The 27,856-nt window shown below is 42.1% G+C and overlaps 1 protein-coding gene and 1 long non-coding RNA gene across 2 annotated transcripts; one reads left to right on the top strand and one right to left on the bottom strand.

Annotated features, from left to right (window-relative positions):
• Positions 1-12,258: 12,258 nt before the first annotated feature.
• Positions 12,259-15,531, top strand: RPL28 (ribosomal protein L28). Its single transcript, XM_063301235.1, has 5 exons — positions 12,259-12,382; positions 13,574-13,666; positions 13,900-14,023; positions 14,567-14,685; positions 15,402-15,531. Exons 2-5 carry the CDS (start codon positions 13,586-13,588, stop codon positions 15,489-15,491), a joined length of 414 nt encoding a protein of 137 aa, XP_063157305.1. The 5' UTR covers positions 12,259-12,382; positions 13,574-13,585; the 3' UTR covers positions 15,492-15,531.
• Positions 15,532-22,459: 6,928 nt separating this feature from the next.
• LOC134495658 (uncharacterized) lies at positions 22,460-27,624 on the bottom strand. The gene is made up of 2 exons (XR_010067836.1): positions 27,076-27,624; positions 22,460-22,953 (listed from the first exon to the last, which is right to left on the bottom strand). It is a non-coding gene; the product is annotated as an uncharacterized LOC134495658 (long non-coding RNA).
• Positions 27,625-27,856: the final 232 nt, after the last annotated feature.

Here is a 27,856-nt window from a genome sequence, read left to right as displayed (position 1 = left end):
AAGGTGGGCAGTCAAATGACACCTGGAATTACAGGTAAGCATGGCCTGGGAGAACAAAACGAAGCAGGACATAGGCTGATAGAATTTTGCCAAGACAACTCACTCTGCATAACAAACACTCTCTTCCAACAACCCAAGAGACGGCTTTATACATGGACTTCACCAGATGGACAACACCGAAATCAGATTGACTACATCCTTTGCAGCCAAAGGTGGCGGACATCTATACGGTCGGTAAAAACAAGACCTGGAGCTGACTGTAGTTCAGATCACGAACTTCTTCTTGCACAATTTAGGATCAGACTAAAGAGATTAGGGAAGACCCACAGATCAGTTAGATATGAGCTCACTAATATTCCTAAGGAATATGCAGTGGAGGTGAAGAATCGATTTAAGGGACTGGACTTAGTAGATAGGGTCCTGGAAGAACTATGGACAGAAGTTTGCAACATTGTTCAGGAGGCGGCAACAAAATACATCCCAAAGAAAGAGAAAACCAAGAAGGCAAAATGGCTGCCTGCTGAGACACTAGAAGTAGCCCAAGAAAGAAGAAAAGCAAAAGGCAACAGTGATAGGGGGAGATATGCCCAATTAAATGCAAAATTCCAGAGGTTAGCCAGAAGAGATAAGGAATTATTTTTAAACAAGCAACGTGCGGAAGTGGAAGAAGACAATAGAATAGGAAGGACAAGAGACCTCTTCCAGAAAATTAGAAACATTGGAGGTAAATTCCAGGCAAAAATGGGTATGATCAAAAACAAAGATGGCAAGGACCTAACAGAAGAAGAAGAGATCAAGAAAAGGTGGCAAAAATATACAGAAGACCTGTATAGGAAGGATAACAATATCGGGGATAGTTTTGACGGTGTGGTCAGTGAGCTAGAGCCAGACATCCTGAAGAGTGAGGTTGAATTGAAGCATTGCTAATAATAAGGCAGCAGGAGACGATGGCATCCCAGCTGAACTATTCAAAATCTTGCAAGATGATGCTGTCAAGGTAATGCATGCTATATGCCAGCAAATTTGGAAAACACAAGAATGGCCATCAGATTGGAAAAAATCAATTTATATCCCCATACCAAAAAAGGGAAACACTAAAGAATGTTCAAACTGTCGAACAGTGGCACTCATCTCACATGCCAGTAAGGTAATGCTCAAGATCCTGCAAGGTAGACTTCAGCAATTCATGGAGTGAGAATTGCCAGATGTACAAGCTGGGTTTAGAAAAGGCAGAGGAACTAGGGACCAAATTGCCAATATCCGCTGGATAATGGAAAAAGCCAGGGAGTTTCAGAAAAACATCTATTTCTGTTTTATTGACTATTCTAAAGCCTTTGACTGTGTGGACCATAACAAATTGTGGCAAGTTCTTAGTGGTATGGGGATACCAAGTCATCTTGTCTGCCTCCTGAAGAATCTGTATAACGACCAAGTAGCAACAGTAAGAACAGACCACGGAACAACGGACTGGTTTAAGATTGGGAAAGGAGTACGGCAGGGCTGTATACTCTCACCCTACCTATTAAACTTGTATGCAGAACACATCATGCAACAAGCTGGGCTTGAGGAATCCAAGGCTGGAGTTAAAATTGCTGGAAGAAACATTAACAATCTCAGATATGCAGATGATACCACTTTGATGGCTGAAAGCAAAGAGGAACTGAGGAGCCTTATGATGAAGGTGAAAGAAGAAAGTGCAAAAGCTGGCTTGCAGCTAAACCTCAAAAAAACCAAGATTATGGCAACCAGCTTGATTGATAACTGGCAAATAGAGGGAGAAAATATAGAAGCAGTGAAAGACTTTGTATTTCTAGGTGCAAAGATTACTGCAGATGCTGACTGCAGTCAGGAAATCAGAAGACACTTAATCCTTGGGAGAAGAGCAATGACAAATCTCAATAAAATAGTTAAGAGCAGAGACATCACACTGACAACAAAGGTCTGCATAGTTAAAGCAATGGTGTTCCTGTAGTAACATATGGCTGCGAGAGCTGGACCATAAGGAAGGCTGAGAGAAGGAAGATCGATGCTTTTGAACTGTGGTGTTGGAGGAAAATTCTGAGTGCCTTGGACTGCAAGAAGGTCAAACCAGTCCATCCTCCAGGAAATAAAGCCAGACTGCTCACTTGAGGGAATGATATTAAAGGCAAAACTGAAATACTTTGGCCACATAATGAGAAGACAGGACACCCTGGAGAAGATGCTGATGCTAGGGAGAGTGGAAGGCAAAAGGAAGAGGGGCCGACCAAGGGCAAGATGGATAGATGATATTCTAGAGGTGATGGATTCGTCCCTGGGGGAGCTGGGGGTGTTGACGACCGACAGGAAGCTCTGGCGTGGGCTGGTCCATGAAGTCACGAAGAGTCGGAAGCGACTAAATGAATAAACAACAACAACAGGTAGCAAAGCATAACAGATTGCATACACCTTGAGGCTGTCAGTGGCTGTCACCCTGAGACTGTCACTAACACTGGTACAGCTTAGGATGATTTAAGCCTGTCTTAAGGGACGGGGGATGAGATGAAGGCAACATCATGGGGATATGGCAGAAAAGATATGTTACTAGGCTATGCTGTGGTCAGGTGCAAACAGGGACAGGGCCCTAAATATCTTTTTCTGTAATCTAAACACTACAGTAGTTCAGGTCCTGCCCTCAGGAACAGTATAGCTCAAATTTGTTCCATCATCTACAGAACAGCCCTTCTGATATTTGAAGATGGCTTTTATGAGGCCTCTTCTGTAGGCTGAACATACCCAAGTTCATATCAAAAGCAAACAAAGGCAAATGTGGCCTGTAAGAATGTCCATTGCCGGGGATCACAAAGATCAACATGGCACCACACCTGTGTGACTGCCCCCTTTTTTACATGTTAATGCGTGCACACAGCACATTAAAAAGTGGCAGGATTTCAGGCATGCGATTATGACTGTCATCATGACTTTTCACACACTCACACACAGACATACACAAACACCTCTGGTTGTTTGTCAGGTTCCATCTCCATATTATGCAAACTCACAGTTATAAAGATGCATGCAGGAAGTCTTCCCCAGGTCTCTGCAGCATAGAAGATGAACAACAAAGCAGAAGAGGAGACAGTGAGAAGAAAGATACTGCAGTGCATATTATCTGACTATCTATACCTATACCTACTGTATACCTATACCTATACCTATACCTACCTACCTATCTGTCTATCTGTCTATCTATCCCTTCTTTTCTGCTCTGGCTCTCTCGAGGACAACCTACCCCGAGTGTGTTGGGAGCCTTTGTCTGATGTTGCAAAGGCATACTATTCTGGAACATGGCTGTACAACAGGATGGAAAAAGAACCCACATTGAATAACCCAGATTTGCTACATGCCAGTATGGCCAGAATCTGCTGCAGCCTCCCCCCACGTCTTCTTTTATTATTTTTTGGATGGCACAGTTAAGATTGATCACTTGGAACAAGGCAAAGGAGATTGCAGGCTGCACACATATTTATCTGTCCGCAAGCCTGTTTGCACTGGGGAGCAAGAAATCAAGTAGAGAAGAATTTCTGTATTTGCTGCTGAGATGCAGTTGTCTCTGGGATAACGGCTCTTCCTATAGGATTTCGGCAGCTCAGGAGTCACACTCAGTATATTGGGGAAGGGCAAAGCCTGAGCAGGGCAATAATGCAAAGGGGACTTTAGGTACAGAGTTGCTCATTATGTACAGCAGTGTTTTTCAACCTCCTCTACTTTAAGATGTGTGGACTTCAGCTCCCAGAATTCCCCAGCCAGCATGGCTGGCTGGGGAATTCTGGGAGCTGAAGTCCACACATCTTAAAGTTGAGGAGGTTGAAAAACACTGATCTGTAGTGTATAAATAAGAGTAAAAGAAGAGTCAGAAATTTATCCAGTTTAAAACAAATTAGAAGATGAAATTAATTTTTGTCTTAGATGTTTAACACCATGCTGTCTGATTTCTCAGTACTGGAACAGGCCAAAGTAGAAATCTGTTTTTAGGCTAAAGCAATCCAAAACCAGAAAGCAAATTACCATAGAAAAACTTGAACCCACAATTCTATGTGAAGAGTACAACAGCTGATGAGTGGAGGGGAAGAGTACCTAAATTGGAAGAAAGGAGCATCCTAGACACTGGTATGGATAATACTATCAGGCTAAAGATGTTGTTTAGAGGGCAGGGCAGAAATTTGGAGGCAGACCTTGGACATGTCCAAGCTCCTTTTGCAGGAACTAAAGATGACTGCACATACACACCCAGGTCTAAAGCAGAGAGAGTTTTTCACCCCATCACTTTTGGCAGCACAGCCGTAAGGGATGGGACACCAAGCAGTCATAAGGAGGGCTGAAGATGGCAGGGAGCATTAGCGTTTCACAGATAGAAAATGGAGGAGCAAGACACATCTTCTTGGAGATGATCAGCCGTGGAATTGGAACTCAAGAAAAAGATACCTCTGAAAGTGAACCATCCTGTGGGTAGAAATGCCAATAGAATCTCCTACCCCATGGCACTTCCCCATTCCTCTTATGATTACTTTGAGGATTATGTGCAGAAGAAGGCTTTGGAATGGAGGCTCTGGAACAAAATGGAGACTTTGGAATAGTGCCAGGGCAGTAGTTATGGTTGGCATAATCCTCATGGCACTGTTATCTGCATATCCAAGCTCTGTGGATGGAGTTACCTTTCTTGTGACCTGATGATGAATCACACTTGGTACAAACTGTACCCAGTGTAAATCACTGTCAACTCATATTAATTCTCTGTATGCTTTGTTTCTTTCTTAAGAATCAGATCCACGTTTTCTTTCATGGGTTTTATTGTTTTTAATATTTTTGAAAGTATAACAAACAACGATTGAAAAATATAAATATCTTAATTCATTAGAGAATTGTATGCAAACATGGAATGGAAAATCTGCTTTGCCAATATTTCAAGAAAATGCTCTGACCTTGAAAAAAATAGATTTTATATTTTTTTCAATAATGATTCTGACTTATGAGCACTTCTGAACATTTTAATTGGCTCGGGATGAGTCATGAAGGATATAGTACAAAAGGTTTATTGTAGCCAGGTTACTTTAATAGCAAAATGTCCATTTTCTTGATGTTTTATTATAGTGTATCGTGAATCCTAACTATATACAGCCTCTTGGTTACTAATAACTTAAAAAGAAAAATGTCTAATTCTTTCAAGGTGAATTGCAAAAAGAATGTAACAATTAAAATGTGGAAATGTGTATTCAATACACAATTATCTAAGATATATAGCAGGTATGCCTATGTGTGCAGTGAATTGCTTATTGAACAAAATCAGTGCATATAGATATACTAATTCTCACTGACTATTACAATTCTGTGTCAAAGCCATCCAAATTCTACAAAAAATATCTAAGCATATGCATATAAATCAAACAGATTTAAATACAATTTTCCTCACTTAGTATTTATTTTTTATCTGCCACAGAATCTGAAGAAGGCATTATTTTTTCTGCATGATAAATACTGTTCTATTTGAAGAAGCATTATTTTGGATGATAGAGCACAATATATTTTTGCTTGTCATATATTTGGTACCAGAAGTTTAGCCTCCCAGTCCACTAGATATCCACCCTCCTCTGCTTCTCGCGCTCCTGATTCAGATCTTTCCGCCAACTTACAGTACAGTAAAATAAACAGTAGTCCATGAAAGCTTGTAAACATAAAAATCTTAGACATTAAGGTTCCAGAGGACTCCTTTAAATTCAAACTCATCCCTGCACCCATAGGACTAGACATTCGCTTTGTACAGAGCTAATGGAAGGTTCCTACAAGTGTTGCCTAAACAAATAAAGACAAAAGAAGAAATATGAAAACTGAAGAACTATTGGTGCTGCTGAGAAAGGAGAACTACAAACCAGATTATGAGTTTCACCCTGCAGTTGGCTTAATAAGAACAGCCTAAGTTGACTTGGGGCTTCGGTGAGGTCCTGGAAATTGCCCTTATGGTGCCTATTTCTGGTCTTTACCTCATCCTCAGCACTTCAGTTGCCTCTTGCAGCAAAAATGTGTGCTCTCCCATCCCAGAGCAGGACCAGCATATAAACACCATCTGAACTAGACCACTTAATCAACTTCACACTGAGTGGCAGGAAATAGTCAATGCAACATCACTTTCCTTCCTAATTAATCAACCTACTAAAGCAACCAACTATGTATTAATTATCTCTGTCCTTCCTGACACAAATTCTCAAAAATTACACATACATAAGCTAAATCTGAAAGTTAATGGAAACCTGAGGGAAAGAAATATTGGACAAACTCTCCTTTACCATTCCTTTTTTCTGAAAAAGGGTTCTGTTTTACTCCTTGATTTCAGGATGCTTGAGAATTTTCTTTGGATTTCTCCAAATGAGGTTTTTGAACTATGATTGGAGGTGGCACTGCTGGTGGTGATTTCGGTTACACATCTTTTCATCCCTTTGAAGCCTTTCTAGCTATCCACATTTTCCACTTTCGAAACATGCGAAGGAAGAAATGCCCACATAAGGGCTTCCCCTGGGAGTTGTTATTGGAAATGTGGGAAGCTGCAGAACTCAGCCATCTCGCAAGCAAGTGAAGGCAAGAAAGCTGCCCTTTCTGTGAGAAATTAATCAAAATTATCTCCTTTTATTTTCCTGGAAAGCAAATTCTTTTGCCAGACTGAATGACTGCTGAGGAAACCAAAACATATTATTTTATCCAATATGCTACTACCCTGAGGAGTAGCCTGCTCTCCAGGGCATCCCATAACAAGCTCCCTCATTATTCAGGAGAAGTTTTCTACTTGGAGTGGATTCTCCAGTCAGCTGCCATCCAAGACATTGTAGCTGGTGGTTCCAGGGATTAATTTTGGGGTGTTCTGCAGGCAAATAAATCTCTCTCTCAAATACCTGGCCTATTGAGATCCTCTGGATCTGCTGGACTACAACTCCCAACATTCTGTTGGCCATGCTAGGTGGGACTTCAAAGAATTGAGATCTAACACAGTTGGAAGGCATCAAGTTGGGGAAAGCCGGCTGAGATCTTTCCACTCTTCATGCAAAGCCTACACAAACATTGCCACAGCCTCTAGAAAAGCCGCTTGGCTAGAGAAATACAACTGGTGGGTTCATTTTATGAAAGGAACAGGGGAAGTAAATTGTGGGGAAGACTTTCCTGTTGAAACCCATTATGAGTGGGTAGCCACATTAATTAGTCTTATTGAAAATAGCAACAAGTCCCGTGGCCACCAAACAGGTTTATAATTAGGTTGTTTATTACTACTTGACTTCTTATATTCATCTCTCACCTAGGGGTCTCTACAGGAGGGGTCAAAAAAATCAGTATGGTGGGCCCAACCACACAGTCGAAGGAGCACTCCTTTTTGACATGCATTGCATGCATATAAGAAAGAGTCAGGGCTCTTTTAGGGACACCCCCCATAATAGATACTCCGGATCCCACATTTAAAAAACTCAAGACTTATTGCAAGCAGGGGCAACCAAAATAATTAGGGGGGTGTTGAATGCAGAAAGAACACAACACTTGGGGGTCTCTAGCTCTGAACAAAGGAGGGACAAGGAAGACATGACCAAGGGATATAGAGCCTTGCCTGGCATCAATAATGTAAGAAAGAGTTTCCCCACCTCTTTCACCCTGTTAGAGCTCAAGGCTGTCTGTGGACACTAAATGAAAGGAGATTTAGAACCAAGGAGATGAAAGACTGCTCCACACAGCATATAATTAAATGGAGAATTCATTGCCAGCAGTTGAGGTGATGGCAGCCCATTTGGATCGTGTGAAAAAGAACTGGAGAAGTTCATTGGAGGATCAGGCTATCCACGGCTACTAATATGCCAATAACTCCTGCATACTAGGCAGGAGGCTTTAAATCCTGGTTGCTGGGGATCTATGAAGTAAGGTGGGTCTCACTCTTCAGTTCAGGTCTGGACCTAGTTAATCCCTGTGGAACACAGAAGGCTGGTCAGGATGGACACAGGGCCTGACCCAGCAGATCTCATTGTATGTAGCCCTTATTTTGTCTTTGGGACACCAGTTCAGTGAAGCAGGTTGAACTCAGAGAAAGTGATGGTCTGAAGGCCATCCAGCAAGCTCCATGGTCCCGTGGGTCTTCCTGATCCCAGTCCGATATTCTAACTGTTACACGATGCTAGGCTTTTTCTGTCTTTGTGTTCGTTCAGTGTTACTGGCAATACAAGGAAACTAAGCATGGGATAAATAGGTTCAAAATGGTTCCAGCTGAACTAACTCGTAGTTCATTTGCTACTTTACAGATGGTTCACTGAAGTAAGGAGCACTGTTCCCTCACTTCATCCCAGACACAGCACCATTCACATCTAAGCAAATCTCAAGAACTCTGGGAACTTCTTGTCTGCCAGGGCAAAAGATGTTTGGAAAGCTGACTCTGAGACGATATGATGCACGGTAAAAAACACACACACACACACTTCTACCTACGTTCAGTGCTGTTAGACTCAAACAGAGAGCTGGAATGTGAAAATCCAGGAATATCCCTGTATGTTAAGATTTGGACTGATTCCTATGTATGCAGTCTCTTCTTCCCTTCTGAAATGGTGATGCCACAGAGGTAGGGAACTACAGAGGTAGGAACGCCTACTGGTTACTCACCCATCCACTTTGGGGCAGTATCAATGAGTCACCCCACACTTCTGTTGCAGAAGGGGTATTCAAGCCGCCTTCTCTGTGTTTCTTCCAGATCCAGACTCTGTCAGGATTTGTCACAGCTAACAGCTAAAAGCAATTTTCAGAGCAAGGACTGCAGAAAGAAGTGTAAAATTAGATCTGAAGACTTAAGAGGAAGAAGTGGATAGAATGTATTCTAAAAAGGCGGGGGGGGGGGGTTGGGAGACAAAGAAAGATTACACAGAAGGAGAAAATAAATGGAAAAAGGGAAGGTGTGAGACAGCAAGGAAATACAACACAAATCATGGGGTAGTGTGAAAGATTACACGCTGAGGGAGATAAAGCAAGTCACAAGGTAGCATTAAAAACAGCATCTAGATCCTGGGCAGAACAAAAGGTGCAAAAGCAGAAAAAATAGTGTTCTGGAGAATAGATAAGAAAGGAAGTGTTTGGAAAACAAATTGCTGTGGGTGAGGGGGGGGGTGTTGCAAATCCAGTAGGGGTGGGACCCAGTTACTTCTTCAGTGGGTGTGTATGCACGGGGGTGGGGGGAGGAGAAATATCCCATTATAGACTGTTGCTGCTCTGTTCTCAGGGAATAAAAATACTCCATTGAATTAATTGATAGGAGCAGAGAACATCACAGGTGCAAGGTGGTTGGGTGTGAGGTGGTGGAAATGTGTTTCGTTATGCTTTGCATGCAAGAATCATGAAGTTGGGACCATGCAGGTCATATAGTCCAACCCTCCATTCAAGGCAGGATCCACTGCAGCATCTCTGACAGACGACCATCCAAGCTCTGAAGACTTTTAGTGGAGGACTCATCGTGGGGCAGCCTGTTCCACTGGCTCATACAATCACAGAGAAACAGTTACATCTGAAGCCTAGCTTGAATCTCCTTCTCTCCAACCCCTCCTGTGACACTTGAGTCATACCCCAGATTGGTCCTACAACTTGTTCAAATTGCATGGGGTAGCTAGGATGTTTGCCCATACGGAATCAAAAAAGCCATGATGGAGGCTGCAACCCACAATCGAAGCCCCAACCCTATTTTAACAAGTTTGCTAAACTTTTAAAGACCGTGGAACACCAAACAATAATTTGGGGCTTATAAGGAATACCTATGGCTATTTCTTTCAAAAAATGGGGGAGGAATATTGAAATAAACTATATATTTTAATACTATTCTTTATTTTCTCTACATCTGATTATAAACCTTAACTGGGTGTTTCAGTTAAGGTAAAATCTCCCAACATCTTTTTTTTCCCCCAGTTATGGTCAGGGCACTTTCTTGACTACTGAATGGATCCAAAGGATCTCACAGCTTGTCAAGATTTTCACAGCAAGATACAATCAATGAAGCAAGAACTACATAGACTTTAATACTGTAAGGTGTTTTAATGCAAGGACTAGGGGTAAAGTACAAAAGCTTGGCAACTATGATAGGAAGTTCCAGCCCTCCTTTATCAATAAGTTCATTAAGGTTGAATTTATTTGAATATTTTGAATCTCTTCTTCCTGGGCTTTTTGTAGCCTGGAGAGCTGTGATTTAGAAGATAAGCCACTAACAAACTCCCCTCAGTTGTTCATGTTTAAATTTTCTTCTGTTAATTTCCCAGGCTCCCAACAGTATCTCACACAGATCTTGGGGGCCAGATCATGGAACACCTTCAAATTTAAAGTTGCCAGATCTGCTCTGCAAAAATTTCAGAATCCACCAGATGGCAGCAAAGGGTAACAAGTTTAGTATCTCTTTGCTGCCATCTCCTGGTCAATCACATTTTTCTAGCCTGGATGGATTAGCCCTTCTCTGGTTTTTGGGGGAACAGGACACATGGGATTAGCAGACTCATTCCCTTTGGGGGATATGTATATGGATTTGCATGGACGAAAGGAAAGCTGGACTAAGCACTCATTCCATCTGCTTAGTCTCTTGCACTGGAAAATATTTGACAGGAGCAGAGAAGTGCTAGCTTTTGGAACAATCAGAAGGATCTACCTGAAAAAAACACTATTTTCTGAAAAATTGTTTTGCCTTACAAGTCCTGCCCAAACCCAAGGGTTTGTTATTTTTATTTTATTCCTTTTGTCTTTTCAGTTTTATTTTGTATTGTATGTAGCTTCCTTTTGAATAGTCTAGAGTGAACTTAATAAGTTTTGTTTTCAGTTATTATTTCTACTCTTTATAAAACTCAAAAATACTGTAACTTTTTTAAAAAAAAGGTATTTTAAGATGGGGCTGGGAAGCATCTGACCTGTGTGTGCGTGTGTGTGTGTGTGTATATAGGGTGATTATTTTTTATTGTACTCTAATCACAAATTGTATCCCAGTAGTTTACATTACAGATAAAATCACAAAACCATGTAAGAAAATTACAAAACTACAAAGCAAACAATAAATGACCACAGGAGCAACAACTAATCCTCAGAGGCCTTATGTTCTGTGTTCACATCCTCCTGAAATGATGACAGGGTAGGTGCCAAGCAAATCTCTGGAAAGCCGCTGTCCCATAAGTTGGGGTCAGATAGAAGCAGTCAACAGCACCCCCACCCCACTTGAAGTACCCACATCCAAGATGAGGTTATAGGATGGGCCGATCCTACTTGGAGGAGTTCCTGAAGATACTTGAGAGCCAAACAGGGCTTTGAAGGTTTAAAACACAGTTTGAATTGCACTGAGTTTAGCTGCTTTCTGCAGATTTCAGATTTGGGGAAGTCACTCCCTCTCAGCCCAGCCTACCTCACAGGCTTGTGGTAGTGAAGAAAAACATGCAAAAACATGCAAAATATAAATCTAATAGGTAAATTAGTAAACCCAGGGAACTGCTAACTGTCCCAAAAACTCAGCATGGTCAAGCCAACAAAATTAAACAATTATTTTTTATAAAGGCAACGTTGTGGCAGGTTGGACTAAATGATCTTTTAGGTCCCTCTTCCTGCTCTAACCAGCCTCAGGGTGTACAACTTGGTACTCTCCATATCTATTAGGAATACAATTCCCAGAATCCCCAGCCAGAATGTACTCATCCCAATGATAACTACACTTTCTAAACTTTTTTTTATCCAATTCAGAATATGCTGGTCCAATTGTCAAAACCAAATACGGCCCCACGCAAGACGGAACAATTGCAAACAAAGGAGCGAGGTAGGCAATAGGCGCTTCCCATCGCACGAGGGGCCCGAACGGATTCGAGAATGTCCGGAAGCCATTCCCGGCGGCTTCTGATTGGTCCCGACTCTTGGCTCGCGGGTCCTCTTCTCTCAAATTTTCTCAACGTTCTATCTAATGAATGAAAATAAAGCCCGAACTTTTTCCTAACCACGTGTCTCTCGGAGAACTAGCGTAATCACGGAGGGCCGTTTTCGACGGACTATCGAGCTCCCCCGAACCTATCGCTGAGGTAACCCGATTAGTTTCCGAGAGTCTCCGAACCTCATCCGATCGTTTCCGAAAGAGACAAAGTCAATAGCCGTGACAATTCTCTGGGCTTTAAGATGTTGCCACTCTGTCCTTGACATCTCTATGGTGAAGCCGATTTATGGCTTTACACGGGTGGCTCAGAGGGGAAAAGCCTTTTGATTGTGGGCCGGAAGTGCTTGTGATTGCATAGCGGAAGAGGCTGGGGCTCGAAAGTGGAGGTCCTGTCTTGGAAGGCGGAAGGCATATAAAGTCCCCTCGCACCGGCTCAGCCCCTCCTTTTCCGTTTCCGGCCGCGGTAGCGACGAGAGGGTGAGCTCTAGGCCGCGTGCTTCTCTAAGGGGGAGACGCTATGGTGGGGGAAGAAGATACGGGTTGAAATGGGGGAAAGGGACTGAGACTTCTGGGGGATCGATAGAAAGGAGGCGCCACATGGTCGGAAATATTAATCCGCCCTCCCTGTGTGTTGTGAATGCAGATGCTCGGAACAAAAATGCATGTGTCCCCCTTAATCGCATTTTATTCAAGCTCGGAATATCAGGCTGTCACGTGGTTGACATGCTGGGTGTTTACAGCAAGACCTAAACTTGTTAAAAACGGATTCACTGAGTCCCAATGGATTTATTTTTAAAGGATTGTGCCTTGCATTGAACCTTGTCTCTCTCAACGCTGGAGGATGGGGAGTGTTCCCTCTCCTCCTGTTTAAAAGATGCTTTCACGAATTTCATAATACAGGTGGCTTTTTCACATGTAGACGAGGCGAAATATCTTATCATTGGCTAATGATCAGTACACATTAGGCAAGCTGATACCTGGTGGTCTGCCTCATCGTTTGTAAAGAAGCTTTTATTCTGCTTTTTAAAAACAAACACTGGTTTAATTTCATGACTCCTTTGGCAGAAGAAAGATGATGGGAGAAAGAGTTGCCCTTAAGTATTTGTTTTCATTTATGCCACTAGTTGTGAGCTTTGCTGCTATGTGCAGGGGAGTAAAAGCTAAAGAAATAACATTCTCCTACTAGCACTTGTTGGCAGAGGGTGCCCTTTAGACAAAAAGCTTGTCGGTCACTATGTTTCGGTTGGATTCTTCATTTTAAAAATAAGCTTCCCCAGATACTCAAATTCTGTAGTTCTCACCTAGCATGGACAATATATGGGAATCAGGAATCTAGCACAACTGGAGATTGGGGAAAGCTGTTTTAGTACATTGTTTTACATTTATTTATTTATTTGTTCACATTTCTATCGCCGCCCATCTCCCCCTAAAAGGGGGGCGCATTCCTTTGAAAGACCTAGGAAACAATTAAAATATACCGGAATAATATCGAGTAGCAAGCATAAAGGTAGAATAAAAGCAGCAATGACATTAAACATGTAATTGGCGCTGAAAGGAATAAGGCTACTCTTAGACTTTAAATAGAAATTACTTAGCTCTGGGGTTTTGAAATGAAATGAACTGTATAGAACAGATATGTGAATATTTGCTTGGTCTTCCCATGCTCAGAAATTCTCCGTCATGTCTGCTCATCTGCAGTGGATGATTGTACGCAACTGCTCGAGTTTCCTTATCAAAAGGAACAAGCAAACTTACAGCACGGTGAGCCACGTCTCCTAACCTCCCAACCAGCAGCCTTCTCATCAGTGCTCCTTGCTACTAATTCTTTATTTAAAAGTTACTAAAGTGTTATTATTAAGCTGTCCCGGACTTTGAACCTTCTTTCTTCCACACATTCCTTTTTCAAATAAAAGTTGTGCCTTTAGTTTCCCAAAACTGTTCTGAAACTGTAAGTTGCAAGGAATTCTAATAAAAGTTTTCTTCTTGCTTCAAAGGAGCCCAACAACCTTAAGGCCCGTAACTCCTTCCGTTACAATGGTCTGATACATCGCAAGACTGTAGGGGTGGAACCAGCGGCTGATGGAAAGGGTATTGTTGTAGTCCTGAAGAAACGTGCAGGTAGGTGTACTCAGGTTAAAGCAAAATCCTACTGAACAGAGAAGGTAACTCAGGAAAGGATAGAAATAATTTGGTGATTTTTAAGCCATGGATAATGCAAAGTGATGGAGGTAGCAGGTGCAAAAACAGAAGTGGCAGTAAATTACCTGTGTCTGCCTATAAAGCACTGATGACGTTATCTTCAGATCAGTCTTGTGGAACCAGAAGGAACTCTTTTACAGCTCATGGTAATTCTGAGCCATTTGGAAATACAACTAAAATGTCGAAAATGTTACTGAAACAAATCTTAAGTTTCCAAAACAATGCATTTAATATTTATTATTTATTAATTAAATATTAATAATAATTAAATAAATTTAATAGTTAAAAGGCCTGGGTAAACAGGCCTTATATTTTGAAACTCTTCCTGTCCTGTAATAAGATGTTATTTCAGTCTACAACATCACTGTGCCATCTAAAAAGCAGCATTAACTGTAGATATCAAGTGTATCTGGCAGGACCTGCAAATGATGCCTCACTGATGATCCACCCTCTACTTCTCAGGCCAGAGAAAGCCAGCCACTTCCTATGAAAAGATCACCATCAACAAGAATGCACGGGCCACTCTCAGCAGCCTCCGCCACATTATTCGCAAGAATAATTACCGCAAGGATCTGCGCATGGTAAGACAGCCTTCTCGTTTCTCACTCGGCAAGGTGGCACTTGACAGTGGTACAGCCTCCATTAATCCAATTACCACATAGTGGTCATTTATGATAAAGCAAACTGCTCTGTCCAGCTAGAAAGGAATGCGAAATGCTACTCTTTGCACCCTAAATCCCGAACACTGGCATTTTGGAGTGAAGAGCAGGATGGTTAAGGAGGTTACAATATTGTATGTTCGGATTGTGGAGCAAATTAAAAAAACTTCCTTTGGTAAGTTGGACCAGGGTTCAGCAATCTGAGCTGGTTAGGCACCATTGCTCCATAGTCCAGATGCCTTAAAAACTTGCTCCAAATCTTGTATGATTTTTGGCAACCCAGCAAGATTTTTGCTCTTTTTAAAATGTTGAGAATATGTGGGCACCCTGTTAGTTATGGGCATTTGATTGCCTGTATCTCAGGTAAGGTTATGAGAGAGTAATCAGAATTGCTAAAGATCCTGAAAAGAGGTTAAAAGCTTGATTCAGGGCTTTTACCGAGGAATGAGAAACAGGGTATGCATTTAAACCAGTGTTTCTCAACCTTGGCAACTTGAACTCTGGGAGTTGAAGTCCACGCCTCTTAAAGTTGCCATGGTTGAGAAACACTGATCTAAACATTAGGAAATCTGGATTTGGGGAGAGAGAAATGTATCTGCAGGTGGCTTCATTCGCTTCTTTTTCTCCCTCTCATCCAGGCTGCCTTGCGTCGGGCCAGTGCAATTCTGCGCAGCCAGAAGCCAGTGGTGGTGAAGAAGAAGAGGACTCGGGCTCCCAAGACTGCATAAAGATAGTTGTCAGATTATCCAATAAAGGAATAAAACCAGAGAGCAGAATATCTGAATGTCATTCATCAATCTCTGGTAACGGGATTCCTTCTTTCCTCCAGGAAAATGAACATTGCTGTTTCCATTGACCCCGAGGACAGAAGGAATGTCCTCAAAAGTTACTGTTTTTGTAATGGGATGGGATCTGTAAAATAGCATGGATTTGCAACTTGAGTTTTGAGTAGTCATGCTTGATTTTAATGAATTGGGTTGTTTTTTTAAAAAAGTTAGTTCATTTTCTTGTTCCTTGGTGAAGTGACTATAGAGTGTGGAAAGGGGTGCCACACTGCCCCAGGATGCAGGACTGGGTTGTAACCTAGTGGTAGTGATAATAGAGGAATAAATCTCTTGAGGACGTTGTTTGGCTGTGTCTTGGCAGCTGCCATTGGTGATGTCATGATTCTGGTACGTCTGCATCGAGAGCATTCTTGTGCTCAACATCTAACCCTATCCATGTAGGCCTTTTTGGTAAGCATCAAGTGGGATGCACTAGGAAGCCAGCGTAGTCTTTGTCCCTTTATGAGGCCTTGAACAAATCATCAGGGAGGAGCCTTAAATGGGCTGTGGAAAGGGAGGCCAACTTGTTGTCTCCTCAGTTGTTCAGATGCAGCTGAACCAGCAAAGCTGTGTAAATTTATCCTGATCGCATGTTGGTGGCTGTGTGCGCGCTACCTTTTCCCCCTTTGTAATCTCTTGATTTCACTGTTTGCAATCTGGGGTTACTGGAAACAATCCCTGGTGAAGTTAACTCCCTCTACTGCTGAAATGTCTTCCTTGCTACAGAAATAGCTGTTCCTCTGGAATTGAGCAGCAAAAAAAAAAAAAAAGCATGGATTAGGAGAAAAGGCAAAAAATGAAATAAATGAAGTTCTTTGTGTTATCTCTAATAGGGAGAGTGGCATTTGAGATGTTTAATTGCCTTTGCAACCATAAGGTGGCAGTTAAGAGCTGAAGCAGATCTCCAAGGCGAGAGTTTATTTTCAGTTTTATCCTTCTGTCCCAGATTTCGAGAGGTTGGTTTTACATAGAATTGTCCACGCTAGTGCCTCCACCAAGTAATTGCTTTTGGTTGATGAGAAGACTCTTCAGGGGACACAGTGAAACCTGAAGGGAACACTGCAGATGATACAGCAAAACTAAATGAAAAAAGAAACCTGGTGGTTTTACTCTGTACCTGTAGGTGCTCTGTGCATTGGGTTGTCCCATGCCAAGGTGGCTCTGGGAAATTAGTTGAGAAAGATGGGCCTTCCAAGGGATAAGCCCTTCACTTCCATAGCACATGTTACCCTTCCACCTAAAAGCTGCCAGTGTGACGGATCAGCAGTTAGAATGATCAGGTTGCCTCCAAAATTGAGCTGTCTGTAGCAAATTGCCCTTGCAAGGCCAGCGGAGCCTAGATTGTGATGATATAGTCCTAGCAGAGCCTAGACAGGTCTTCTCTTGAACTTCGAGGGCATATGTAATCAATCTGTTTCATAGCCTCGCTCTCCTTCCTTGATGCCACAACTGAGGTGGCAGCTAGGTTGAAAGCAGATGGTTCTGATCCTTCTAAGGCATCCTGGCTGTGGTGCAGAGTCCTTCTCAAAATGCCTTCCCAGTACTTCAAGTTAAAAATGAAAAGTGTGTATACATGTAACTATCTGAGGACCTCAGGGTGATGTCCATGGTTCCCTCCCATTTTTCTTCTTCAACCCTCTCTTCCTTACTAAGTTAGGTTAACTACAAGCAAGCCTGACCTGGAGTAACAAACCATGTGGCTGTTTAGCACAGGGTGTTTTTTCTGACATTGCAGGTTTAAGCTACTTGACTCATGCTAAACTGGCTGGAAGTGAAGCAGGCTAAAGAAATCCCTTTCTGGATTTCAACCCCTTCCTCTGCTTCAGCCATAGTGATGGCCCAGTGTTCTATCCTGAACACACTTTTCTCTGCCCCCACCTCCTGAGTTTTGTAGTTCCCTGCTGCTTTACCCCTCCCATCCATGCTGGGAAAATAAATGGCAGTTGCTTGAGTTTCCCTGAGTGGGTCTTTGAGGAATGTGGTTTCCATTAACAAACCGTTGATGTGGTCTCCCCTCCATTGACTTATCCTTGTGCTTGACACCTGTCCACCTGGTGTGTCCAGAGGGGACTGATAAAAAACAGTTTTACTGTTCTTCCAGTTGCTTGGGCTGGAAGGAGAAACTGGCAGAACTCCAATCAATTTCTGGTTTAAAAGAGAAAGTTCAATTTATCAGTGAGGTCCTTCAGTAGACAAAAGCCCAGTCTTTCACCATTCCACTTTTTAAAAAATAAAATACTGAGCTTTTTCACCATTTTGCTGATTTTTTTTTAATGTCTGGTGTTTCACCAGTGAAACAAATGAGAAAAAAAGGTTTAGCAGAGGAGTGGGGATGTTCTGGCCACAACGCACAGGAGCCCGTTAAAGGCATTTGCTTAAATGGAATTAAGCACAGCAGATGAACCCCACAGCACCACTTGTACCAGCACAAGTCAGAAATCACTACTTCGGATGCATAGCAGGAAAAGATGGCCAGAAATTACCTTACTGATGGGCTGGGGCAGGTAGAGGATTATGTGGTTCCTAGCCCTCAAAAAACAATGGTGTCAGGCCAAGCCCAAGAACTTCAGAGAATCAGTCCAGCCAAACTTGTTCATTTGCTAACTCCGTGTAGACAGAATCTTGCCAGGCTAAAGCTACTCTACCTAACCTAAGGGGAAATAACCTGGGAAGGCTCTGGGGGCGCTATTCTGAACCTCTTAGTTTTCCCACATTCCATTTCTAGACTCTCCTTTTATCTTGCCCCCTCCTTGGAATGTGCTCCCTCCTTGAGAACCACCACATCTGGCTCGTACTGATGTTGGGGCAACATGGTGGTGCAGATCTACCTTGTGTCACCAGCATCAGCTGAATGGGTATGCAGTGAATAATATTCTGCAAATTGGGCCCTCTGCTGTGTACTATTTAGAGTGCTGTGTTTAAGAGAGCCAAATCCATATGTGAAGATGATTGAATGATACTCCGTTTGCCCTAATTTTAAAAAGAAAATGTGAAATTTTGCAAAGGATAACATGGAAATAAAATAGAGCATCTTCAGTAGTAGAAGATTCACTTATGCCGTTATTTTTTTTTCAAATGGTGCAATCCCCATTTTTATTTTACAGCATTCTTATCCTGCTGTTTTCCCCAGAAGCTCAGAATGATCTCTTTTTCTCACATCATCGTAGGAAGCTTATTCACTGAGATTCCAGCTGGGGATAAGATGAGCACACTGATGCCTTGAACAGGAAGGTGGACCTCATCGCTTTCCATTTACGAAACTCCCTAGCCACTTGCAGATTTTCCCTCCTCACCCCAGGTAGGAGAGGAGGTGAAAATGGAAATTCTCAGAGAGTCTTGATTAGATGTGGAGGATCAAGTGACAGAAAATATTAACATATCAGTAAGCTAATTGTATCAAAATGGAAACTTACCATTTATTGTCTTGGTAATAAATGGTATAATAAAGGGAAACTTACCCATTTATTGTCTTGGTAATAAAAATTCATTCACAAGTTTTCAAGCCCTGCTGCACACTGAATTTGCTTTTTTTTTCTTGAGGGTTATTCCTTCATATTTTGAGAAAGGCTTTTTCTGCCTTAATAATTTCTTAAGCTGCAAATGCCAAAAAATGCAGCTGCTGTTTTAAATAAGGGAGATGAAGATTATAGAAACCACAAAGCACTTTTTAAAAAGTCACACCGTTAAAAAAAATCCATAATAGTCCTTAGTGGTCTGGGGTGACCAGCTTTCATATGAGATGTTTAATGAAATAATATGAAATAATTATAAGCTGAACTCATTGTCCAGCTCGTGCTAGTATCTGATAATCTTGGGCAGGGTTTCTCAACCTTGGCAGCTTGAGGCAAGTTTGAGCTGGGGAATTCTGGGAGGTGAAGTCCACACATCTTCAAGTTGCCACGGTTGGGAAACACTGGGCAATGTCAGTAAAACTAAAAAGTGTTAGGCCTGGTTCTCACTTGGATGAGAGACCGTAGGGAAGACTATGAAGTGGCAAAAAATTCTAGGAGGAGGCAACTGAAAAATTTTGTTGCCAAACTGTATAGATGTGTCCATCCACCAGGAACTGAGCTTGATTTGAGGGAGACTTTCATCTTAATGCAGCGTTTTTCACACTGCATTATCCAGCTGTGGTCTTCACAACAATCCTGTAAATTTAGCTAGTTTGATTACTTCCTATTCTGGAAGCTGAGAATGAGATCCCTGCATTTCTGTAATCTTTAATTTTGCAACAATTGATTTCACGGAACATTGCTTTTCTTCTCCTAGAGTGCTTCCTTAAAAATAAAATATTCATCTGAAGATTTTTTTGACCATCTCTTGATTATGCCAAAAAAAAAAAAAAGCAGTAATGTACATATCATATAGAAATTATGCTGCTTGGAGAAGAGGTGTGCAGGCCAGTCGAACTAAAGAGCCCCAAGCTAGGAAGACTGGTTATAACCCATTGTGCCATTCTAGGGAATTATTATGGCCCAGGCAAACCACCAGTTACTGTAAGTAGCTCACACACCATACTTCTGCATGAGTTTACTCAGAAGTAAGAGCCTCTGGATTAAAATGTCTTCTGGTCCTGCTATGGATGGTTTAATCTAGCATCCATAAACATTGGTGCACCTGCAGAAACTTGAACCAAAGCTGCACGTAGCCTGGGAACAAAGCTGTACAATTAGTACAATGCAGTGACCGAATGAACTCTGGGACTGCCTGTCAGGATGGAGGGGCAGTAAGGAAAAAATGTGGGTGGATGTTTGTGTTCTGATTTTCCTTCTGCCCTTCAGAGCAGGGCAGCTTCTAGGCAGAGCCCCACCAAGCCTGGAGAGTGCGTCATTCATCACCAGGAAACGGGGCCGTGCTCTCGGAACAATGCGCTGACCTGGGAGAGACGCCGTGAAGGGGAGTGATAAGCTCCGACTGTTTATAAAAGGGCACCAAGATGGCAGAGATTGTGCCAACCCCAAAGGGGGATGTGGAAGGCTGTGTGCGTAGCCCAGGATTTGGGGGGGGGGGAATCTCCCGTTCTTCTTGGGATCTTGCCTTCGCTGCAAGGTTCGGGCCAAATTCCTAGCACAAAGTTCAGAAGACTCTTTTCAAAAGCACCAGCCTCAGGGTCAGCCTACGCCTGGACGGTGCTACTTCGGGCTGACCAAAGAGATGCATGGGAACAAATTCACTGGTGCTTGAGGGTGCGCAAGCTGTCCCCTTTGGGGATCAGCAACATTGCACAGAGGGCAGGACAGAAGAAAGAAAGAGTAAAGCTGTGAAATTAAAGGCATGTGAGAAGAGACGAGACAAGGAAGGACGGTTAAGGCTAGTTTACACCAACCCCTTTCACTATTATTTTTCCATACCTTTCTGCCCCTGCAAATCATGTCCATACACCTCTTCATAGATTGCCTTTTCTTTTTAAACTGGTCATTTTTCTTTTGTGGAGGATCTTATCAACTCCAGCCAACGACAATGTTCTAGTTTTTCCCTTTCTCTCAACCTACTCACTCTTCTTTTATGTATTCAGTCATTCCCCTTCTATGACTTTCCTACAGGTCATATACTTTTCTGTTTAATTCACATTCATGCCTGACCCTGATTTTTGTTTTACCCCACTCACTTCTTAAGTGCCCCATTCCCTCTGAAGTCAACTTACTTTCACATTTACATTTCTCATGACTTGCTAAACTTACAGTAGACTGCATACAATCCATTACCTTTCTACCAGCATTTTAAGGCATTTGGATATCTTAACATTCCTCCATTTTCCCATCTTTAGTAAGCATTCCACCAAGGTATGCAAATACATCTCCTTGGTCTAGTTTTTCACCATTTCTGTATAACTAGCAAGCACTCATTCCATTTTTCCTGTCAAATACAATACCTTGGTCTTTAATTCATTAATTGCCAGAGCCACTCTCTGGCATTTGTTGCATTATACAGTCTACCTAACATTTGCTGCAAATCACAGTTCTCAACCAACAACATGGCATCATCTGTGTGCAAAAGCAGAGGTACATTCACATCCCCAACAGCACATCTTTAATAATCACAAACAATCCTTTTATCTTTATCCATACACGTTCATGAAGTGTATCCATTCATCTGCCTTTTCTGGGAAATAAGATCTCCATAATCTTCTAGGAACTGCAGTGGAAAATGGGGAGGATGCTCAGAAACAAGGAACAGGTTACAGAGAATAGTATTCATACATGTCTGAGTGAATATACAGACACATACATATATATTTGCAGTGCCTTGGAACAGAAGCTACATCAAAGGAACCTCAACAAAATATGCACTAGTATGTAATTTTTTTTGACACAAAAGCAAAAGAAAGACTGAGTACATTTTGCCTCATATTTACAGGTAGTCCCCGTTTAGCTACCACAATTATGACCAGCAACTTGGGTGTTAAGCGAAGCGGTTGCTACATGAAACCAGGACTGTGCTTATGATCTCACTTCAGCTTTCCTTTGCTTTACAGACCTATGAAGGTCGTAAATGAGAGGATGGCAAAGTTACTTTTTCATCACCATGGTAACTGCAAATGGTTGCTGAACAAGGCAGTCACTAAATGAGGGCTACCTATATTTTATTCTGTGCTAAAAAATTGATTTTATAAAGCATGTTCCAGGGTGGAAGGGCCTCCTGTCCATTCAGTCTTTGGGGACTTGAAGCTTGATGGTCTCTCTGAGAGAGAGAAAGAAGCAGACATTCCAGATTGTTTTTATGTTTATTTTATAGGTATTCATTTGAATGTATTTATACTCCCATTTTTTTCTTACATGCCTTTTGATTCCTTCTTCTTTCTTCCCCCTTGATTTTGTTGTTGCTTTTGTTTAATTTTTTAAAAAATATCAAAAAAGAAAGGTAGGAACAAATTCTGAAATTAGTCGATTAGTTTGAAATGAGCTTTGCCCAAGGGCTAGCTTTGGTCCTAGGTTAACCTATCCTGGGTCTAGTTCCAGATCTGGTTCTGGATCTTCAGATAACTGGTTTCTTTGCTTCCGTTTCGCCCATCAGGATGGTCCAGCTGCTGCATCGCTTCCTCCTCCTGTATTGCTGCCATAGGCAGCTGGCGGCCACTCCGAGAAGCCCAGTAGCCAGCAGGACTCCGCCTAAGACAGCCAGGACAGAGTCAAGGGGACTGTTGGCACAAGCTACGCTCGTGGTTACTAGCCCAATGATGCTGGACAGCAGCCCAAAAGGAAGGAGGCAGTTGTGGAAGGAGGCCTCTACGCCACCGGTGGTAGTGCTCACAAGGCGGGGATCCAGCTGGGATTTGGTGCGCTCCAGAGAAACCTCCTCCCGTTCCATGTTCACCATTACTCGGTCATAAGGCAAAGTGGATGGCAGGGCCATGATGGTTGCAAATCTGGGGAGGAAAACAGAAAGGAGGATTTACGCTGGTCTATGACCGTAATAAAGATTTGATTGATTGATTGAATGACTGATTGATGAGAAAGGAGGACAGATTTTTACCACGAGAAGGGAATGAGGGTTGAAGGAGGAAAACCAACCTCAATGGTTGGTAAGACTGGGAGCTTGGAACATGGGCTTGGAATTAGGCTGAAGATAGAAGGGACCTTTGTGTTTTCCCCTAGCCTGTCCAGTAGAATTGGAAAGAGTCGCCCTCTAAAAACATGGCAGGAACTGAAAATAGCAGGTTCTGAATAAGATAATGGTTTGACTGAATTCAGTGGAGCTTCCTGTGTTTTGTCTCTTAACTGTTATCAGTCACGAGAGCAGAATCAAATTCCTAGGGTCCGAAAGAGTAAATCAGTTTCTTTATTATTTATTTATTTTTCATCATATTTAGGTTTATCTTTATATTCATCCTATTTATATAGCCGCCCATCTCACAAAATGTTGACAGGAGGAGGTTCTTTAAATTCCTAAATTAGGCAGGTACAATGAACAAAACTCGGGGCCATCAAGAATAGTTATTTGTAAAATAGATTGTGAGCCCAGCTTGTATGCTCAGAGGCACTCTTTTGAAACAATACCAACGTTGGTGGGCGGCTCTGACTGGTGGATCTTGGAAGCTGTATGAGAGAAAAGAGAAGCCTGAGGTTTGCCACCTTTGACCCAAGGGATGACTTCTTCCCTGACAGCATTCAGGGGCCTCTGCCAGGGGGTCAGAAAAGTCAAGATGGCAGCCATGGTTGCCATCTTGACATTTTTTGACACAAACACGCCTCCCACACATACATTCTTGAGAGCATTTGGGTTCCTTATTCCCAACTGCTTGAAGACAGATCAATCATAGGGCTTTTACAACTGTCTTTATATTTTTACTGCCAAGAGAGTTCCACACTAGCGATTTATAGCACCGTTTCAGCCATCGTTAGAGTGATATAACACTAATGCAGGCTGGCTTTATACCGCCATAGTGATAGCTTGGCTGACTCCATAAATCATGAGGCCCCAAATCCTTCTAAATCAGTGTTTTTCAACCTTGGCAACTTTAAAATGTGTAGATTTCAACTTCCAGAATTCCCTAGCCAGCCTGCTGGCTGGGGAATTCTGGGAATTGAAGTCCACACATCTTAAAGTTGCCAAGGTTAGAAAACACTGATCTAGATAGAGTGTGATGTTCTGAAGGATTTTATGCTTTTCACTTTAGACAAGGAAAAGAAAGATAAACTCATAAACAAACAAACAAAGCTGACTATTTATTGGGGGACAAGAGAAATCCAGTCTGTACAATGCGGTCCATGAAAGGAGCTGATATCAGTTGCAAAGGTTTAATCTTTCGAGAAGCAAGTTTGAAGCTGAAGCTTTCCTCAGAGAGATACCTGGACTACAACTCCAAGCATCCCCAGCCCAAACAGGACTACAGTGATAGTTCAACACCTCCAGAGATCATTGTTTGGGACACAGCTAGCCCAGGCAGATCGAGACTTTTTTTCTTAAGCGTGAAGAGAAGCAAGTGCCGCATTGTAAAGGAGGCTGGAAGCGTTTTCAACACACCCAGTTATTGTATTTCCAGATTTTGTTTGTGTGTGTGTCAGGTTTGTTTTCCCAGGCTGGAGACTGTGTATTGAAAATGTTTCCGCCACACGCAGGATATATGTCTGCCTTCAGTCTGTCTAGCTAACCATCCAAATGTTTGGACAAGCTGAGGGGATACACAGAGCCTTAGTGAGTTTATTTCGCAAAGGGTGAAAGATAAATTATCATCCGAGAGAATTTGGGAGTGGGGAGGAGGAGGCAGAACAGAAAATTGCTTTCTTCTACCCAGAGAGGAGCTCGAGATGACATCACACAATAATCTTTTCAGCAGAGTGTACAGTCCAGCATCAGATTCATTCCCAAGGGAAAGTATGGAGGCTTTGTTTTAAAAGAAAAGCCAGGAAGATATATTAGATGAAGTTAGGGAAGAAGGTTAACAGGCCAGGGCAGGGGGGGGGGGGAAACGTCAGGCCCTGTGAATAGAGCTCCATGGTTTGAATCCTGCAAACAAAGCTTTTAAAAGACAAAAGAATGAATTCGCAACTGCCCCAGCCGAAAGGATGCTGGGAAAAAAGAGGAATACTCAAAATTCTTAAAAATTCTGGCTTTGGAACAACAACGACAACAGCTATTAGCAGAGGTTAAATTTAGATTTTGCAAATCCTCCTCAGAGGATTTCCCTTAATTCTGCACATTCCACTGTTGTGCGAGGTGAACGTTCAAGACAGCCTATTTATTTTTACTTCTGGTCAGTTGGCGACCTAATTGTGTAGGGTGCCCATCTTAAAAATAAAGGGAGCCAAAGGTCCTTTATGGTTATACTACAGGCTGAGTCAGTAAGTGAAGCTTTTTGAGGCAAGTAGATGTGGTGATGGATGCCGGCATACTTGATTCTTCATAGCACTAGTAATCCAGTTTAAGTTTTTTTAAAAATGTATTCTCGGAGTGCCTTTTTGGGGGGTAGGGAAGAATCACTGTGTATTTGCATTTTTACTGTACAATTGTTACGTTTGAAACAATTATGAGCAATGCCTAAATACTTTCTGCATAAATATAAATAATAAAAGCAACTATCAAAACCACAAAGCACCGCTGCAGAAACCTTTAAAAATGGTGCCCCAGGTAGCTGTATTCAAAAATAAGCTGTACTCATTCAGTGAGATTTGCTTCCACATATTGTGTAAAAGCATGCAGCCTAGAGCATCCACTGAATGCCAAGGGAAAAAGGAAACTCGACTGACTTCTCCAGAAAGAAAATTCTAATTTCCAGTGTCACCACCAAAAAAAAAAAATGTTTGTAGCATAGAAAGTAAACACAGTCCTTCCATTCTGGCATCAGAACTATGAGCCCAGTTTAACAATTGATCACAATAACCCTGACTGTAGTATAACAGAAACAAACAAACAAAAATTCCAAGAGGATCTAGTGGGATTATCTACTTAGTGTTAGAGGATCTGTCCGTTGCAGTGTTTCACAGTGTTGCAAATATATCAAGCTGGTTGGTTGATCTTGAGATTAAAAAACAGTAAAATAAAATAAAGGGTGCCTCTATTATTTATTTATCTGTTGGTGCCTTGGAGTCTGTTTTTGACTCCTGATGACTGCCTGGACAAGTCCCTGCAGTTTTCTTGACAAGGTTTTTCAGAAGTGGTTTGCCATTGCCTCCTTCCTAGGGTTGAGAGAGTGACTGGCCCAAGATCACCTAGCTGGCTTCGTGCCTAAGGCAGGACTAGAACTCACCGTCTCCCAGTTTCTAGCCTGGTGCCTTAACCACTATACCAGACTGGCTCTCTGTATCTATTGTATTCATGTTCTGCCTTTCCTCTGAGAACTCAAGGTGTCCCCTCTCCCCCTCATTTTGTCACCACAACAATCATACTATGAAATAGGTTGCTCTGAAAGAGAGTAACTGGCCCAAAGCTTCATAGTTACGTGGGAATTTCGACTTGCAATGATCCCGTCTGGTCCAACATCTGAACAACCACATTTCACTGGCAATTATGCCTAATGTACATATTTTTTTGCAAATGTTTCCCCTAATTTACTGCAATTGTATACATTATTTTCATGATGCTATGTGTTTTGTACAGGCTTTTCCTTAATATGCATTTTTAAAAAATTGTTGGCAAATTGCATCTCAAAATTTGGAGACTTGGCCATTTCAAACAATGGCCGTATTTGGGTTTGAAAATGCTAAGCCGGATCAGTTTTGCACTGGAAAAGCAACCTAAACAAATTTTTCCCCCATCGCTTTCAGAGATTTTTTCCCCCATCGCTGCAGAGAAGTACCAAATGCATGATTACACCAGCATTCCACAAAGCCCTCCAGGATAAGGTCAGACATTTCACCCTACCCTCATACCTTTTGTGGGGTTGACAGAAAGAGTTAAAGGGCAAAATAGGTACCATAAGCTTCATTTTATCCCTCAACCCTCCCCCTTGGATACTACCCCAGCCCAATTTGGAGGGTGGCCTTTGCGGTGCTGTGCAAATCCTGGTATGGCTCTTGAGTATATTCTTGCCCACCTATTGCTTGCTTACCTCAGCTGAGAGTCTATCTTCCTTGCAGAGAAATTATTTCCTCCCCATTCTTTCCAGAACTTCAGCGCCGGGCCACAATCTTGCTTTCTGTCTTCTTTGAATTCCACTCAAGTCAGTGCCTAGACAAAACTTGGTTGGTCTCGTCTCCTCTCCTGCCAGCCTAACTGCTGCTGCAGATCTTAAATTTTGTTCCTGGCTCCCCCACCCTGATTTCTGTGTCAATCACACTGGGATACGGATGATGGAATGATAAGGTGGCAATTAAGGAGTTCCTGTAACTTAGTGGCCATCAGAGAAACTTGGACACAATACAGTACATGGAGTGAGGAATGGAGCACATTGTGCACTGCAGGTACACACCCAACCAGCCAGAGAGGGCTGTAAATAAATTGGCAGAACCCATTCAATAACCTGTAATATATAAATATAAATTGACATTCTTCTGAAGGAGTCCCTGATAAGCTTCCATGAATTCTTCAGAGCACAGCATGAAAACCAGCGCCTTTAGAATACAGGGACTGGATCCAGATTTAAACCTCTCAGTGGAGGGAGGAATGAGCGAAAAGAGTAGAAATGTTACATAGGAAAAGAATCATAGTTCTTAATAATAATAGCAGTATTGTTTCAATTTCATTTTAAAATTAAAAATTGTATCATTTTTCATTTTGGTTCGGCCTGGCCTGAGCTAGGTGAGGCGGGTGTTAGAAAGACAGAAACTAGAAAAAGAAATCATGAGTAGAAGTCACAGCTACCTAGATTTTGTTTAAATACAAGGAAAAAA

This window comes from Candoia aspera, chromosome 4, assembly GCF_035149785.1.
Source record: "Candoia aspera isolate rCanAsp1 chromosome 4, rCanAsp1.hap2, whole genome shotgun sequence".
NCBI classification, from domain to species: domain Eukaryota; kingdom Metazoa; phylum Chordata; class Lepidosauria; order Squamata; family Boidae; genus Candoia; species Candoia aspera.
The sequence above is the reverse complement of the archived record's forward strand: the minus strand, read 5'-3'. Positions and strand labels throughout refer to the sequence as shown.